The 18080-nt window shown below is 38.5% G+C and overlaps 1 protein-coding gene across 4 annotated transcripts; it reads right to left on the bottom strand.

Annotated features, from left to right (window-relative positions):
* Positions 1-1073: 1073 nt before the first annotated feature.
* Positions 1074-5486, bottom strand: LOC107812015 (uncharacterized). 4 transcript variants are annotated; one of them, XM_075252030.1, is made up of 6 exons: positions 5355-5486; positions 3017-5141; positions 2807-2935; positions 2060-2730; positions 1790-1981; positions 1074-1723 (listed from the first exon to the last, which is right to left on the bottom strand). In XM_075252030.1, the coding sequence occupies exons 4-5, from the start codon at positions 2708-2710 to the stop codon at positions 1838-1840; spliced, it is 795 nt and encodes a 264-aa protein (XP_075108131.1). In that variant the 5' UTR covers positions 2711-2730; positions 2807-2935; positions 3017-5141; positions 5355-5486; the 3' UTR covers positions 1074-1723; positions 1790-1837. The 4 variants fall into 4 exon arrangements, with proteins under 4 accessions (XP_075108131.1, XP_075108132.1, XP_016492524.1 ...); XM_075252031.1 differs by having other exon boundaries at positions 5105-5141; XM_016637038.2 differs by having other exon boundaries at positions 2807-2885; positions 5105-5141.
* Between the last annotated feature and the right edge of the window lie 12594 nt (positions 5487-18080).

The raw sequence follows: 18080 nt of genomic DNA, 5'->3' as shown, positions 1-18080 counted from the left end.
GAGCCAAATGGTCAAAACGAACCATGCTCGTGTAGGTTGCTCGATCCCTAGTACAAAACATGAACACATGTACAATTACATAAAAGAAACATCTTCTTTGCCGATATCTCATGTCTCAAAACTCATCCTCTATTTCATGATCTATTATGCAAACAAGTTTGAGGATCAACCATTACCCCATTAATCGGGGACTGCCAACCGATAAATCAATGAGGCCAAGCCCCACACTAAGCCTATGGGCTACCTTACTTCGAGTTCGAGCAAAGCCCTCACACGACTACTAAGCCTACGGGCTACCTTACTTCGAGTTTGAGCAAATCACTCACTCGACTAATAAAACCTACGAGCTACCTTCCTTTGAGTTCGAGCAATCACTCACTCAACTATTAAGCCTACGGGCTACCTTACTTCGAGTTCAAGAAAAGCACTCACTCGACTAATAAAGCCTACGGGCTACCTTTCTTCAAGTTCGAGCAATCACTCACTCGACTATTAAGCCTACGGGCTACCTTACTTCGAGTTCGAGCAAAGCACTCACTCGACTAATAAAGCCTACGAGCTACCTTCCTTCGAGTTCGAGCAATCACTCACTCGACTATTAAGCCTATGAGAGCAAAGTACTCACTCGACTAATAAAGCCTACGGGCTACCTTCCTTCGAGTTCGAGCAATCACTCACTTGACTATTAAGCCTACGGGCTACCTTACTTTGAGTTCGAGAAAAACACTCACTCGACCAATAATAGCCTAAGGGCTACTCTTACTTCGAGTTCGAGCAAAGCACTCACTCGACTAATAAAGTCTACGGGCTACTTTTCTTCGAGTTCGAGCGATCACTCACTCGAATATAAAGCCTACGGGCTACCTTTGTTCGAGTTCAAGCAATCACTCACTTGACTACTAAGCCTAAGGGCTAACAATTATTCTAAGTTTGAGCAAAGCACTCACTCGGTTATAAAGACTACAAGGTCTGAATTCGATCAAAATGCCTAAAGCCTCGAATTTATGGAAATTTTCATAAGGCATGAATGAAACAAGATCTTCACAAGGCAGAAAATAAAACAAAGACAAGTCGGGAAAGGAAAATATCTTTATATATATACAAGAGTGTTTACAACGTCCGAACAGGACCCTACACAAAAAATAGGAAAAAACACTCTAAGTCTCCTGGTTATCTCCGGAGGCGGTCTCTTCTCCATCGAGCTCCTCCCCGCTCTCAGACCCACTCTTGCTACCATCATCATCATCGTCATCATTGGCTTAGAGCTCTTTAGCCCTTTTTATCTCCTCAGTGAGTTCGAAACCTCGAACATGGATCTCCTCGAGGGTCACCCTCCGAGATTGGCATTTGGCAAGTTCAGCAACCCAATGTGCTCGAGTTTTAGTGGTCTCGGCTGCCTCTCTTGCTTGTACCTGAGCAGCTTCTGCATCAGCCTGATAGACAGCCACGAATGCATCCACGTTGGCCCTTGCTTTTTCGGCGTCAGATTTGGCCTTGGCAAGTTTGGAGGCCAACAGTTCCTCGAGCTCCTCTATTTTTCTTGCTTGAACCGAGCTCTTCTCCTTCATGCTTTGAAGTTAGTTTTCGGGTGATGATAATTGGGTCGAGCAGTTTCTTTTTCTGCGGCAAGACGGTGCATGCCATCTTTTCATCCCAAGGTATCTGCCCTTATCATATCGACCTCCTCACGAAGCTTCCCAATCATCTCAAGCTTCTGCTGCAGCTGTGAGATCGAAATATTAGCCACCGTTCCAGAATCGAGCCCATGGGTTTTTAAGATTATCATTACCTGCTCGGTCAGGTCAGTCTGGTCTTGATGAGCCTTGGCCAATTCAGCTCAAAGGTCCTTAATTTCATCTTTCCTTTGTTCGAAGAGGAGTCTAAGGGCATTCCTCTCCTCCGTGACCTGTCGAAGGTCGGCCTCGTACCGACGCAGCTCAGCTCCAGATTGAGAACATGCTTCTCGATGAACCGCTGCGACCTACAAAGAAAGAAGAAAAGAAGTTAGAAAAGAATAGCAAATATGAAAGTGGTATCAACGAAGGGAGTTAGAGCTTACCCGATTCAGAGCTTGTTGCACTTCACAGAAAAGGCCTGACATATCACTAGGGCCAGCAACATCCTCGACACCAGTAAACAAATCACGGAAGGGGTCCTCCCCTTCATGAGACCGGTCTACCTCGAGGGCCCCCAAAGCTTGGGCTTCCCGAATCGCCCCTTTGGAAAAAGAAGGGAGAGTGGACGAGTCTCCGATTATTATTGCCCTAAGCGACTCGCTTGGGTCGTTCTCCTCAGTTTCGAGAGCTTCAGGACCGTCCCTTTCAGATATACCCACCGTTTGTTGACTTCGGTGGGAAGCATCCTCGATCTCTAATGATTTGGGGATTCTACCCGAATCTTTCTTCGATATCCCCTCAGTTCGAGGCGGAGCTTCATAAACCATCATCGATCCAGCTGCCATTAGGGCATCGATGTTTTTCTTCACTCGGGCTACCAGTACGGACCCGTCAACTTCTTCTTCTTCTTCGTCTCTATCCCTCAGACGTCGAACGGATTCTTCGGTGAGAGGGATAATTTTCCTCCTCGGCTTACGAGCCGTCCTTGTCTTGGATTCTGGATCCTCAGAAGTAGAGGCCCTTTTTCTCTTATTGTCCTTCGTCAGTTTCAAAACTGGGGCCGAAGTCTCTTTCTCACCAGACGGGGGCCTCATGACCGCATCTTTGCCCAAGCCTACGTACAAGAAAATTGGTTAAGTATATGGAAAACATTCTGTTCAAACCAACAATGGCATGGAAAATAGGCTTACCATGATTTTTGGCCTCCCATCAGCCCTTTGACAAATCACACCACGAGCGCTCAGCATATATAGAGGTCGAAGCCAGGGCCTGTACCCAACTCTTAAGGTCAAAAATAGCACCGGGCATCCAAGCTACCACTATATATCACAAAAAACGATATCGGTGAGAAAGAAACGAAGGAGCAAAGCAATAAGAGCTAACAATCGAAATATACTTACGCTTCATGTTCCACTCCTCAGGGAATGGCATCTGCTCGGCCGGGATCAGATCGGAGGTCTTCACTCGAACGAACCTGCCCATCCAACCCCGGTCCTTGTCCTCGTCTATGCTCGAGAAGAGCACTTTGTTAGCCCGGCGCTGGAGTTTTATTTGCCCACCTCGATAGAGGCGGGGGCTATACAGTCTAATAAGATGGTCGAGGGTGAAAGGCATCCCCTCGATCTTGTTCACAAAAAAGTGGATCAGAATAACGATCCGCCAAAAGGAAGGATGGATTTGGCCTAGGGTTATTTGGTATTGACGGTAAAAATCGATAATGACAGGGTCGAAAGGGCCCAATGTGAAAGGGTAAGTATACACACTTAAAAACCCTTTCACATAAGTAGTAATATCTTCTTCGGGAGCCGAGATTATCACTTCTATTTTCTCCCAATTACAATCTTTTCTCAGCTGCTCGAGGTGTCCCTTAGTTATCGAGCAGATATACCTCGATACTGGTTCACATCGACCAGGCACCGACGAGGCTTTATCGACCTTAAAATTGGAGATAAGAACACATGCCCTTGGAACACACTTCTCAGGCCGTGGTTCCACCGGTGTATTGACGGCGGCAGACTGTGAAGAAGAAGTTTTTTCTTTGTGAGGAACGATTTTTGATGTTTTCGCCATTTTGGATTTAAATATCGAAAAAGGAAGGAGATAACAAAGATCTAATATTTTAAAGAAATATTTTGCAGTAAAAATCACAGAAGAAAGATTTTTGCAGTGCAAAATCACAGATTTACAGATGAACTCAGAAGATGCAAGAAAGAACTTTAGAAAATTTGGAGATTCGAGATGTAAAAGTGATAAATGGTAAAGAAAGGGGCTATTTATAGATTGAGCAATGTTGGTTCAGTATCAACAGTGGCCGACCATCGTCTGACACGCATTAAATGCCTTGGTAAACTAAACCGACGGGACAGCTATCACGTACGTCATGATTGAACTCAATGCAAACGTCAGTATATATCTAATCGTACTGTTGGAAAATTATGTCGTTTCTCGCTATATCCTTCCCGAGAAACGAGGGGACTATCTGTATACGGTCAAAATCGAGTTCGACCTTCGAACGACTGGTCGAGATGGAAACATAATGGACCGAAGAGCGTCTTCATAATATCGGGATGAGATCCGAAGCCAGGTTATCGAGCTTCGAGTTTCAGGGGCCGATCAATTCCGAGCTCGAAGTCATTATCGAGCTCGAAGCCAAAATCGAACTATGATGCGAAGCGATGTTATCGAGCTTAAGAGTCAAAGACCGACCAATACTGAGCCCGAATTAATACCGGGCCCCGAGTCAAAATCGAGCTCGAGTCAAAATCGAGCTCGGGTCAATATCGAGCTCATAGACAAGAGTCGTTACAGCCGCACTAAGAAAGGGAATCTCGACGGAAACTAGGGAAAAGCTGATTTATCATGGATTTTCCACTATGTATTTTTAATTATATCTAAAGTAGGATCCCTCCACTATAAGAGGGATGGCTATTATTCCTGTAAAAGGGATCCATCAAGTGATTCATACACTGTAACTAAAATACTATTGATACATTCCTATATTGGAAGATTATCCTTTGGAGCTTCATACATCATTTTATCTTGCTTGTTCATAAATCATCCTCTTTTCAACTTTGCTTATTTTTCATCCTTTACAGTCAATATTTGATATTTTTATTTTCCTTTACGATTCATGTCAAGTTATACCACGTATCCTTAGAACTACATACAAATTTAACTCTATCCATTTTTCGGGTAAACAGTAACATAAATTGAAATGACAAAAACTTGAGAGGAAAAAAAGGGGAAAAAGTTATGGAAAAGATAAAATCAATTCGTGATCAATGAGACTTACCATATAAATGGAAGAATCCACAATTATTCATATATAGATAGATGGATGGACTGATTTTTTTGTTGTTATAAGTAAACTAAATATATATTAATCCTTGTGCCGTAGCTAAAAGATTTACCAAAAAAAATGCTATTTTATAAATGAAAGAAGGAGAAGTTACTAAGAAAAAGGACAATAAAAGGAAATATGAACACACCACAGATTAGTTAGCCTTGAACCTCCGTGAAGGGCATCTGAAAACATAGAAAATCAAAAAGGTTAAATACCATAAACACAAAGTAAGGTAATAACTGCCATAGCCGCCTCACTTTATTATTTTTAGAGAACAAAGTTGATAATTTAACATGATCAAGAAAACAATCAACAAAAATGAAAGCATATGTTTTGGTGAGTGAGTTAATGAAAATGAGAAAGAATCTAGGAGGTTAAGAGAAAGAAACCTCCACCTTGGGAATACGTAACCCTTTGAAAGGAAAGTAACTCCTCTAAAAACTTTCATGTCATACTCACAGTTGCCTCAATCTCATATTTACACAACACCACTTATAGTTTGAATAGAGACATAACTCATACGTTACATTCCTTCGGGGTTACATCCGTTATGTCTTTTGGTGTAGCCAACCGTTTATTTACATTTTTTTACCCTCTGATTTTTTAGGAAATTGGTAGGAAAAGGCCAAAATATTGACAAAGTAGATAAATACCTTTCCAAAACAAAGAGAGGTGCCAAGTCAGTACTTTTTTCCCTCTTTTATATATATATATATATATATATATATATATATATATATATATATATATATATATATATCCTTTACATAGTACTCAACAATTACCACATAGAAAATAGGACTTAACTCCTAATCCCTCAAGCTAAGGTTAGACCAAACAGTTACGTTTCATTGCAAAATACGGAAACAACATAAATGTCACGATCCGAAATTTTTACCTTTGGGATCTTGATGACACTTAACATTTCACTTGCTAGGCACGCCAACGTTAGAAATAGTTTTTAGCAATTTTTTAACAATTCAAATTAAATGATAACCAAGAAACTGAATAAATTAAAAAAGAGTGAGTAAACTAAAATAACAGCGATATCCAGATACAATTCCAGAACTGGTGTCACAAGTACACGAGCGACTAGAGTACTATAAATAAAAGTCTGAATGAAAGCATAATTGTCTGAAATAAAGTAAACATCTAGAGTGATGTAGAAGGGGACTTCAGGGCTGCGAACGCCATGCAGATGTACCTCAAGTCTCCATCAGGCACCGGATCCGAGTAATCTACTGACCGCCAATAATAATAATAATAATAATAATAATAATAATAATAATAATAATAATAATAATAATAATAATAATAATAATAATAATAATAATAATAATAATAATAATAATAATAATAATAATAATAATAATAATAATAATAATAATAATAATAATAATAATAATAATAATAATAATAATAATAATAATAATAATAATAATAATAATAATAATAATAATAATAATAATAATAATAATAATAATAATAATAATAATAATAATAATAATAATAATAATAATAATAATAATAATAATAATAATAATAATAATAATAATAATAATAATAATAATAATAATAATAATAATAATAATAATAATAATAATAATAATAATAATAATAATAATAATAATAATAATAATAATAATAATAATAATAATAATAATAATAATAATAATAATAATAATAATAATAATAATAATAATAATAATAATAATAATAATAATAATAATTAGGGAACCCAAAATAACCGATCTCATAATTTCATGTAGCAACACTGGAAATCAACACAATAACAACGATGAATACAAAATACACAATCTGTTGCGGCTCTCAACCCGATCCCGCTGTATAACACAATCCTCCCTTATCTCACCAAATCAATATCAAGCGTAACATATAAAATTCGTTGCGGCGCGTAACCCGATTCCACCATATAATCATAATCAATATCATAATCCTCCCTTATTTCACCATATAAATATCAAAATCACATGTAAAATCTGTTGCGGCATGCAACCCGATCCCACCATATCAATATCAAATCCTCCCTTATTCCACCATATCACAACCGTTGCGGCGTGCAACCCAATTCATAAACAAATTCAATAAATGTAATCAATCCAACACTCAATTCACAAGAATCTCTATGATTAATGAATATGAAGCAAAGCAATAAAGTAACCCCATACCAAATCAAGGAATGCTATAATTAATACAAAGCAACAAGACAAGCCAAATATATGACATTTAAAGTGTACAAATAAGACAATTAAGGTAAGTAGCAATTAATGATGGAATCAAGGAAGAAACAAAAATTCCAATACAAGAGTAAGTAAATGACAAGTAGCAAATTACGACATAGAAAGCAATTTAAAGTATGTAACAGTTAAGATATAGAATAAGATAATTAATGAAATACGGGAAAGCATGGAAACAATCATTTTGACGGCGTATATACACTCGTCACCTCGCATATACACTGTTACACACGTAATTCACATAACATATAGTTCAAGGGCTCCTAATTCCCTGAAATCAAGGTTAGACCCAACACTTACCTCGCTTCGCAATTAAATCAAAGCTCTACCGGGGCTTTTCCTCTAAAATCCGCCTCCAAACTAATCGAATCTAACCAAAATCGACTCAATATTATCAAACAATGCTAGGGAAATATATTACAATAGATAAAGCAAGGATCTTTACACTTTTTTCAAAAAGTTAACAAAAGTCAATCCCAGGCTCGCTTGGTCAAAACTCGAGATTCAGACTAAAACTCAATTAACCATTCACCCACGAGCTCGATTATGTGATTAGTTTCGAAATCCGACCTCAATTTGATATTTAAATCTCAATTTTACAAAATCCCAAATTTTTACCCAAATCCCTAATTTCAACCATGAAAATCCTAGATTTAATGTTGAAAATATTTGGAAAGTAATGAGTAATTGAAAAGAAATGGATTAAAGTTGCTTACCAATATTTTTGGGAAGAAAAGCCTCTTAGAAAATCACCTCTAGGGTATTTAGGGTTGAGAGTTTGTAAGAAATAAGTTAAATCCCGTTTTTCTCAAATCAACTCCGTTTTGCACCAAATATTGCAGACAAGTCATAAATAGTGAAATGAACTTATACCAAGTTCCGAAACCGAAATCTGAACCCGGTAGCAACAAAGTCAACCTAAGGTCAAACTTAGGAATTCTTTTAGCCTTCAAATTACTAATTTTCAACAAATTACGTTAAATCAAGTTAAGGACTTCCGAATTCGATTTTGGATATACTCCCAAGTCTCAAATCACGATATAGATTCACCGGGACCGTCAAAACACTAATTCGAGGCTGTTTACATAAAGTATTGACCGTAGTCAACTCAATTCATTTTCTTAAGGTTAAATTTCACATTTTCATTAATTTTTCACATAAAAAATTTGGGAAAAGACAAGGACTGCACATACAAATCGAGAAAGGCTAAACAAAGCTATTCGAGATCTCAGAATACAGAAATGAAGGCTAAAACTCAAAGTGACCTATCGGGTCATCACAATAAAGAGGACACAAAGTGGAGTAACATATTTGATAAAGAGCATGAAAATGAGAAGCATCATTGTGAACAATGGCAGAGTCAGAATTTTCACCAAAGGATATCAAAATATAAAAATATGAATACACTAAAAAATTTAGAGGAGTCAACGTAGTAAATATACATAAAACAGAAAAATGTATCTACCAATACAATATCATTTTCCGGCGAAGGGGTGTCGATTAACACCCCTTGATTGAATGTGGCTCTTCCACTGATTGAGAAGAATATCATTATGCTTTCATTTGACTATCAAAATGTGGACAGTTGTCCAATGTAGCTCTACTTATATACTCTTCCCCAGTTTCATTCAGAGGCGGATTCAGGTTTTGAAATTTATGAGTTTTAAAATTCATAGCTCGTTTTATTTATTGAATTTATAATTAAATATTTATGCATAATATTTAATGAATTTTCTAATATAAATGAAGGATCAAAGCAAAAACTGTTGAGTTCGTTCCAAATCATAGTTAAAAAAAATGTACCGAATGTTATATATAGCTTCGTCCCGGTTCTAGGTATGATAGTAAAGATGGCAAAAGCTGGGAAATTCGTACATAGAATTTTCATCAGAATTCAAAAGGTAGAAAATTACTTGTTTATTGACAAGGAAACTATTTATTATGCTTTTTCCAGACTCTGCCTTGTCTGTATTCCTTATATTTATTGTTTACCCAAAAATCGGATAACAATTGAATTTATACGTGGTTTTAAGGATGCGTGATCTAATTTGATACAAAGCAAGAAATCAAATTTAATATGGAAGAATAACTAGAAAAACAAATACAAACCATGCATATTGAACAACTTAAACCTTCCAAGGTTAATTTCCTTCGAATTTAGATGTGATATTATTAAAACCAGAATAATATGAACAAAGCTAAAAAAATGGTATCTTGTACTATTAAGTATGTTACAATATGTTACCATGAATTACTCGGTTGCCTTTATATATTGAGGGAGATGAAGCTTTTAAACCATTATTTTATAAGAAATTGTGTAGACCGTTGGCTCTTTTTTGACTTAATTTTGTGATTTTTTCCATCATGATTGATTAATGGCGAGAATCATGGATCCTTGTCGAATGAGTTGGCGAAACTTTTCCTCGAAGTCGTTAGAAGCAGGATCGGTCGCACCTTTAGTAAACTCGAGGGCAAGTCTGCAGGTCTTTGTCGAACTTCAAACCTCGATATCGGGCTCGGTTTCATGTGTAACTTTCATCTATTGCAGATGTGTCGAACCTGGTCTATTGTTCCACATGCTCGATCAAGCATCGAGCTCGGTTTTACCCATATACAGATAGTCCCCTTATTTTTTTGGAGAGTAATCAATAAAAAATGATATGAACCTTCGGTCCTTACTCTGATAAACTATGACGATGACGATGGATATATGACGTAGGTGATAAGAATAGTGAAAATGTCCCGTCAGTCCGGTCTTCGAGGCATTAAATGTATGTCAGTTGACGGTCGGCTACCTCGGGAGATGAGACGCCGCTTGAGGAACCTATAAATACCCTTTAATCCGTTTGTTAGAACTTTTACGCTCATATCCTTCTTTCGTTCTAAGAACTTCATCTTCTTCATCTTCTGGTTTTCTCATTGCCAACCTCAAAGCTTCCCCTTTTCAACAGTCTTTTTTTCTTCATATTTTATAAAAATGGCAAAAACTTCAGAGTCTGTTCCTAAAAAAGAAACACCTTCTTCTTCAAAACCTTCTGAAAACGCTCCTCACGCTGCTACTGAGGAACCCTCTCTGAGATCGTACATCCCTACTGGGTGCCCTACTGTGGCCGATTTCAAAGTTGAGAATACGCCCATGGTACCGGGTCAATGCAAACCGGTCTCGAGGTACATATGTACGATCACGAAGAGCATCCTCGAAAAGGTCAAAGAGGACTGCAACTGGGTAGACAAACTCATAGTGGTTCCTACCTCTGAAGAATCAATTACCACCCACGTTGAGGGTTTCTTAAGCATTTACACTTATCCTTTCACGTTGGGTCCTCTAGACCCGGTTATCATAGCTTTTTACAAAAGGTATGATGTGACGCTCGGGTAGATACATCCTTCATTATGGAGGATCGCTATTCTGCTTTGATTCTTTGTGAGAAAGGACAAGGGATGCCCATTCACCATCAACCATCTCATGCGCCTGTACAGCCCTCGACTTTGCCTAAGAGGGTTAATTAAGCTCGCACACCAAGCCACCAAGACCTTATTTTCGAGTACCGACGAGGATTGAGACAGGGGCTGGCTAGGTCGATTTGTTCGAGTGAGGACCTCGAACTTAATACTGGATGCGGCTATGCCATTTCCCGAGAAATGGAACATGAAACGTAAGTTTAGCTCTGCCTTCGGTATTCTTTTATTACTTTTCATTCAGTTGATTTCTCATTGATGTTATGTACTGCAGTTGTCGCCCTAATGCCAAACCCCATTATTGAACTTAAGCGGGCACGGTTCATTTGACCGTTTGGCCCTTACAATAAATTGTGTTGATCGAGGCCTTTTTTCCTCGAAGTTGAAATGCCATGTTAATTTCGACATCCTCAAGGATCGGCCTTTGATTCTAAGTTAGCACGATTTACTTGTTGCCTCGTTAAAACCCTTGCCGGAAAACCCATTTGGGACAAAACTGTTTATAGGGAAAAATAATGCAACACGTGCTTTTAGATCTAGGATCGCGTATCATACTTTGTAAGTTGTGTGCAAGTGTAAATTTGATATGTAAAAAATAAAAATAGAGAAAGAATTGGGGTCGTACCTTAGTAATAATATCGTTTTAAGTGAGATATATTCCAGTTGTTTGGTAATTGCTCTCCGTTCATTGTTCCGAGCTTGTAGGATCCTTTTCTGGTGATCTCGATAATTTGGTACGGTCCTTCCCAGTTCGGCCCCAATTTCCCTTCGTTCGGGTTTCGGGTGTTCAGTGTAACTTTTCTTAATACTAAGTCCCCAGTATTGAAATATCGAAGGATGGCCCTTCGATTATAATATCTCTCAATCTGCTGCTTTTGGATGGTCAAACGGATAAGGGCGGCTTCGCGCCTTTCATCTAATAGTTCCAAGCTCGCACTCATAGCCTCATCATTTGATTCCCTTGTTGCATGTCGGAATCTAATGCTTGGCTCCCCGACCTCGACCGGTATTAAAGCTTCGGTGCCATAAACCAAAGAGAATGGGGTGGCCCCGGTACTGGATTTCGAGGTTGTGCGGTATGCCCATAGGACTTCAGGTAGCATCTCCTTCCATTTTCCTTTAGCGTCGATCAACCTCTTTCTGAGGTTTTGGATTATGATTTTATTGGTGGATTCTGCTTGTCCATTCCCACTAGGGTGGTAAGGAGTGGATAAGATTCTTTTGATCTTATGGTCTTTGAGAAACTTGCTTACTTTGCTGCCAATAAACTGTTTCCCATTGTCGCACACAATCTCGGCTGGTATTCTGAATCGACATACGATGTGGTCCCAGATGAAATCGATGACTTATTTTTCTATGACCTTTTCATACGCCTGTACTTTCACCCATTTAGAAAAATAATCAGTCATAAATAAAATAAATTGAGCTTTATCGGGTGCCTGAGGGAGAGGGTCGATGATGTCCATACCCCATTTTATGAAAGGCCATGGTGACAAAACCGAATACAGCGGCTCCCCAGGTCGATGGATCATTGGAGCGTGCCTTTGTCATTCATCGCATTTTCGAACGAATTCATTTGCATCTTTTTCCATGTCGATCCAGTAATAACCGACTCTGATTATTTTTCGAACCAGTGATTCGGCGCCTGAATGATTTCCATGGTCCTAGACATTTTTCAAGTGGACCATCGAATGTTCTTCTGAACAAGGTTCCATCTCCAGCCAGGCTAAATCGGGTTGCTTTTCTACGCAGTGCCCTCGATTCTTTCATGTCTGATGGCAAATTTTCTATCCCGAGATACTCCACGTACTTTTTCCTCCAGTCCTAAGTTAGGATCGTCGAGTTGATCTCGGCATGGCCTTATTCCACTACCGATCTCATAAGCTGCACAACTTCTCCTTAATTGAACTCCTTATCTTCGACCGATGATCCCAAGTTAGCGAGGGCATCGGCTTCGCTGTTTTGATCCCGATGTACGTGTTGCGAAGTCAATTCTTTGATCCGTTGTAATGTCACTTGTAACTTGTCTAAGTATCTCTGCATTCGTTCTTCTCTGACCTCGAATGTTCCGTTAACTTGGTTTACCACAAGGAGGAAGTCGCACTTGGCTTTGATCACCTCTGCTCCCATGGTTTTGACTAATTCAAGGCCTGCAATCATGGCCTCATATTCGGCCTCGTTGTTAGTCAATTTCACAGTCTTAATAGATTGTCTAATTATATTATCTATTGATAGCTTTAGTATGATACCAAGTTCGGACCCTTTGGCGTTCGAGGCCCCATCTGTAAAGAGGGTCCAGATTCCCGAAGATGTCCCTAAGTTAACCAATAACTCTCTTTCGTCCTCAGGTATCAGGTCCGGTGTAAAGTCGGCCATGAAGTCTGCCAATATTTGGGACTTAATGGCGGTCCGAGATCAATATTCAATATCGTACCTACTTACTTCCACGGCCCATTTGGCCAATCGACCCGAGAGTTCGGGTTTATGTATGACGTTCCTTAACGGATAAGTAGTCATGACACATATGGGGTGACATTGGAAGTATGGTTTTAGCTTTCTAGAGGCACTTAGCAAAGCGAGTGCCAATTTCTCTAAGTGGGGGTATCTAGTTTCGTCCACACCCAAGGTCCGGCTAACATAATAAAATCGGAAATTGCCTACCTTGTTCTTTTCGAACTAGGACTCAACTTACCGCTATCTCAAATATTCCCAAATACAAGTATAACGGCTCGTCTTCCCTCGAGGTATGAATCAACGATCTTGATAAATATCGCTTAAGTTCTTCCAAGGACAGTGTGCATTCCAGGGTCCATGTGAAGTTGTTTTTCTTTTTCAGCAACGAGAAAAATTGATGACTCTTATCGGAGGACCTCGAGATGAATCGCCCCAGGGAGGCGATGAGCCCGGTTAGTCTTTGCACGACCTTCACATTGTCCACTACCGTGATATATTCGATAGCTTTGATACTGTCAGGGTTGATCTCAATTCCTTAGTTGGATACCATGAACCTGAGAAATTTACCTGACCCGACTCTACATGCGCATTTTTTTGGATTCAGCTTCATATTGTACTTCTTCAATGTACTGAAGGTTTCCTGCAAATTCTTTAAATGCTCCTCTACTCGCAGGGATTTAACCAACATATCGTCAATGTAAACTTCCATCAATTTTCCTATTTATTCTTCGAACATCCTATTTACTAGGCGTTGGTATGTGAAACCGGCATTTTTTTAGTCCAAACGACATTACATTATAAAAGTATGTGCCGTTTTTAGTGATGAAGGATGTTTTTTCCTAATCACACGGGTCCATTCGTATCTGGTTGTACCCAGAATAGGCATCGAGAAAACTGAGGATTTCATGGCCGGTCGTGGCTTCGATCATATGATCGATGTTGGGCAAAGAAAAAGAGTCTTTGGGGCATGCCTTATTCAAATCTTTGTAATCTACACACATTCTTAGTTTATTCCCTTTTTTAGGGACTACTATTACGTTTGCTAACCAATCCGGGTATTTAAACTCTCGAATGGACCCTATTTTGAGGAGTTTAGATACCTCGTCCTTGATGAAAGCATGTTTGACCTCGAACTGGGGCCTCCTCTTCTGCTTCACCGGACTAATTTTCGGGTCAATGCTTAATCTATGAGGGGTTATTTCTGGTTCACGATCAATGTCCCTCTTGGGTCTATCGAGAGTCCTGGCGGGATATATAGACTTCGAAGGTGCCTTGAGTTGATCATCTTCGACTCTGATTTTCGATTGATACCGATTGTGTACATCGGTCCAGATAACGGCAGGGTATTCTATCAGGCTTTGCTTTAATTGCTGTGAAGCCATCGAGCTTCAAATATTGAGTCCTTGAGTGAAAGCCTGAACAACCCAATCATCAGCGACCGGCAGCAAATCCATTTGTTCCATTTGAAAGCGGGACACGAACTCTCTGAGCATCTCGTTCTCCTTCTGTTTGACTTTGAAATGGTCCAATTTCCTGGTTTCGACCTTGATGACACTGGCATGTGCTTTTACGAAAGAGTCTGAAAGCATAGCAAATGAGTCAATAGAATTATGAGGTAAGTTGTGATACCATATCATGGCTCCCTTTGACAGGGTCTCCTCAAATGTTTTCAGCAAAACAAATTCGATTTCGTCATCTTCTAAGTCTTTTGATGGCACATGTATAAGAGGTCACGTACTCATTCGGATCGGTCATTCTATTATACTTAGGTATTTCGGGCATACGAAATTTCTTGGGGATTGGTTTTGGGGCAGCGCTTGGGGGAAAAGGTTTTTGCACGAACTTCTTGGAATCCAGTCCCTTCAATATCGGGGGTGCTCCTAGGATTTGATCTACCCTGGAATTATAGGTTTTGACCCTTTTATCGTTCGCTTCAATCCTCTTTTCCCCTGACTCTATCCGCTTTGTCAGCTCCTCGAATATTTTTATAATTTCGGGGTCAGTCCCCGATTCTTGTTCATTCGACCTTACCACGGTTGGTTCCGTTCGGCGGGTGACTTCTTGGGGTGGACCGGGTTCAACCCTGCTCGGTTCTTGGGTTCGGCTTTGCAACTAAGCTATCGCCACCTATTGATCAAGTAGCATTTCGAAGATCATGCGTAGACTAATCCCGTCTTCTTCAATATTTTGTGTGTTTCGAGCTGCAGATCGGGCTCCACCACGGATGCTATTTTCAGGGTCGGTCCGCAAGTTTGCATCGATTGGATCTGCAGTCTGAATCCCAACGATATCAGCGGGTGGCCCTACATTAACGGGCGCCATGTTGTTATTCTAACCTTGATGACAAGCCTCGTTGTCAATATGTAGAGGTGCCAGTTGAGAGTTTGCCATTTTTCGGCCTGAAATCAAAGATACTTCAAAAAGCAAGTGTAAAGTAGTGTGTATTATGAATATGTGTACCAAATAATCACTATTATCCTTAGCCCCACGGTGAGAGCCAAACTGTTTAACCAAAAATCGGATAACAATTAAATTTATACGTGGTTTTAAGGATACGTGATCTACGTTGATACAAAGCGAGAAATCAAATTTAATATGGAAGAATAACTAAAAAAATAAATACAAACCATGCAGATTGAACAACTTAAGCCTCCCAAGGTTAATTTTCTTTGAATTTAGATGTGATATTATTGAAGCCAGAATAATATAAACAAAGCTGGAAAAAATGGTATCGTGTACTCTTAAGTATGTTACAATGTGTTGCCATGAATTACTCGGTTCCCTTTTTATATTGAGGGAGATGAAGCTTTTAAGACATTATTTTGTAAGAAACTATGTAGACCGTTGGCTCCTTTTTTGACTTAATTTCGTGATTTCTGCCATAATGATTGATTAATGGAGAGAATCACGGATCCTTGTCGGATGAATTGACGAAGTTTTTCCTCGAAGTCGTTAGAAGCAGGATCGGTCATGGCTTCGGTAAACTTGAGGGCAAATCTGATGGTCTTGTCGAATTTCGAACCTCGATATCACGCTCGATTTCATGTGTAACTTCGATCTACTGCAGATGTGTCGAACCTGGTCTATTGTTCCACATGCTCGATCGAGCATCGAGCTCGGTTTTACCCGTATACATTTATATATAAGAGTTGGTCTTACAAAATCATAACTTTATTTTATTAAATACAACAATATTTATATAATTTAAAACAAAACGAGTCTTAAAATACTAATTCTGAAACCAAAATGTTGAAGATATTTATTACATCTCCTCTTTTGTAAGAAATGGAGTATATATCCATTTCATTCTGCCTTGTCCAAGTATGTCCAACAACAAAAGAGAAACTGCTTTAAGTTGGAATATGAAAACCATGAGATACTACCAAAGTTCGAACTTTGGTTGAGGAACAGAAGTATAGTTAGGTAAATCTTTCTCATCCGGCTAAGTCTAAATTTTCTGAGGATACATGCACTCAATAGAATAAGCTGATCAGACACCACCAATAAAAGAAATAAAAATTTAAACTCCGCATATAAAATTGTTGATTTTTAATGCTATGGCCAATATTGGTGATATTGAAAATCCTCCTGTGTGATTGGGATGGATAACCACCAGCTAAATAGTACAAGTACTACCGTACATAAGGGTCCCTCTAGACCTTTCAAATGCATCCGGGGCGGAGGGAAAGTAGAAGTTACGGGTTCGACCGAACTCAGTAGTTTTGATTCAAACCATATATTTATCTTTAAAAAATTATTAAATATGTATAAATTATTAATTTAAAACTCAGTAACTTAAAAGATCTAGAATCTCGAACTCACAAGCTTCAAATTAAATTTTCACCTCTGAATGCACCTTTGGGCTCGAGGGGTCAAATAAATGAAACATTAAAGTTATACAAATCAAACGGAAAAGATTTGATTTAAACAAACAAATAACAAGAATTCTATTGTTATATAGTCTTTATTGTCTAATTAAATGGTCTTCTTTGGCGTTTATTAAAAAAAAAAAAAAAAGGGTGGTCTCCTGCATACTCCAAAATGTAATGAGAGAGACACATTTGCAATTTCTTCTATTCAAGCAATATAGCCAATGGACAAAGATGGCAATAAAATGATTCCAGAAATCTTCTCGTTGACAGGTCGATGTTGATGCGACTATTTTCTTCAAGTAAAAGGCCAGCCACATAAACTTGCTCACTTATACTTGTTGTACCGACAAACTAAAGTGAGTATCTTGAAAGAATAATTAAGAAGAGAAGATACTAAGAAAATACATTCTTCTAATTAATTTCTTGCTCAAGTATGTCGACGGCTGATATTATATTTTAATCCTTTTTCATAAGAAAACTCCATTCCTGTCTTGCTCAAGCATGTTGACAGCTTAAGATATCCGTGCTACAAACAAACAAATGAACGGACGAAAAAGCATAGCCTAGAAATGGATTGTTCAGCCGTGCCAGATTCAATATTTAAATGTTGTTCTAATCTCTAATTTTAGTGAATAGTACGAAATGTATATTTAACTGTATCAATATTTATTTGTCACAGATTTATAAAATTTGATCTTGAAACAATAAGTTGTGTGGAACCAGCAAATATATAATTAGATCCGTCACTGTCTGACAGTGAACTCGGACAGACAAAATGTTGACGATTTGAGCTATAAGAATTAAGGAGCCTGTTCATATGGTTGCTGTCTCGTGGTCCTATCTAGTTATAGGGCCAATGGTGGATGGAAAATCTTGGCTGATGCTGAATGTGTAAGAGCCCGTTTAGCCATGAAATTTTTTTTAATTTTTTTCCGAAATCAGTGTTTGGCCATAAAATTTTTTATTTTTACGTGAAGATGAATTTTGAAATTTTTCGACATTCAAATCACTCACAAAAATTCAAAAATGACCAAAATTATATTTATATCAAAACACAACTCTAATTTTCAAATAGTAT

The sequence above is a fragment of the Nicotiana tabacum genome, chromosome 4 (genome assembly GCF_000715075.1).
Source record: "Nicotiana tabacum cultivar K326 chromosome 4, ASM71507v2, whole genome shotgun sequence".
Taxonomy (NCBI): Eukaryota; Viridiplantae; Streptophyta; class Magnoliopsida; order Solanales; family Solanaceae; genus Nicotiana; species Nicotiana tabacum.
Note: the sequence above shows the minus strand (reverse complement) of the source record. Positions and strands in the feature narration are given on the sequence as shown.

What these genes read in the sequence shown, in the direction of transcription:
- LOC107812015 (XM_075252030.1), bottom strand. Translation starts at nt 2,710, where the DNA reads ATGAGGCCCCCGTCTGGTGAGAAAGAGACTTCGGCCCCAGTTTTGAAA. An exon ending in TGCAACAAGCTCTGAATCGG is followed by an intron (nt 1,982 to 2,059) that starts GTAAGCTCTAAC and finishes CTTTCTTTGTAG; the next exon opens with GTCGCAGCGGTTCATCGAGA.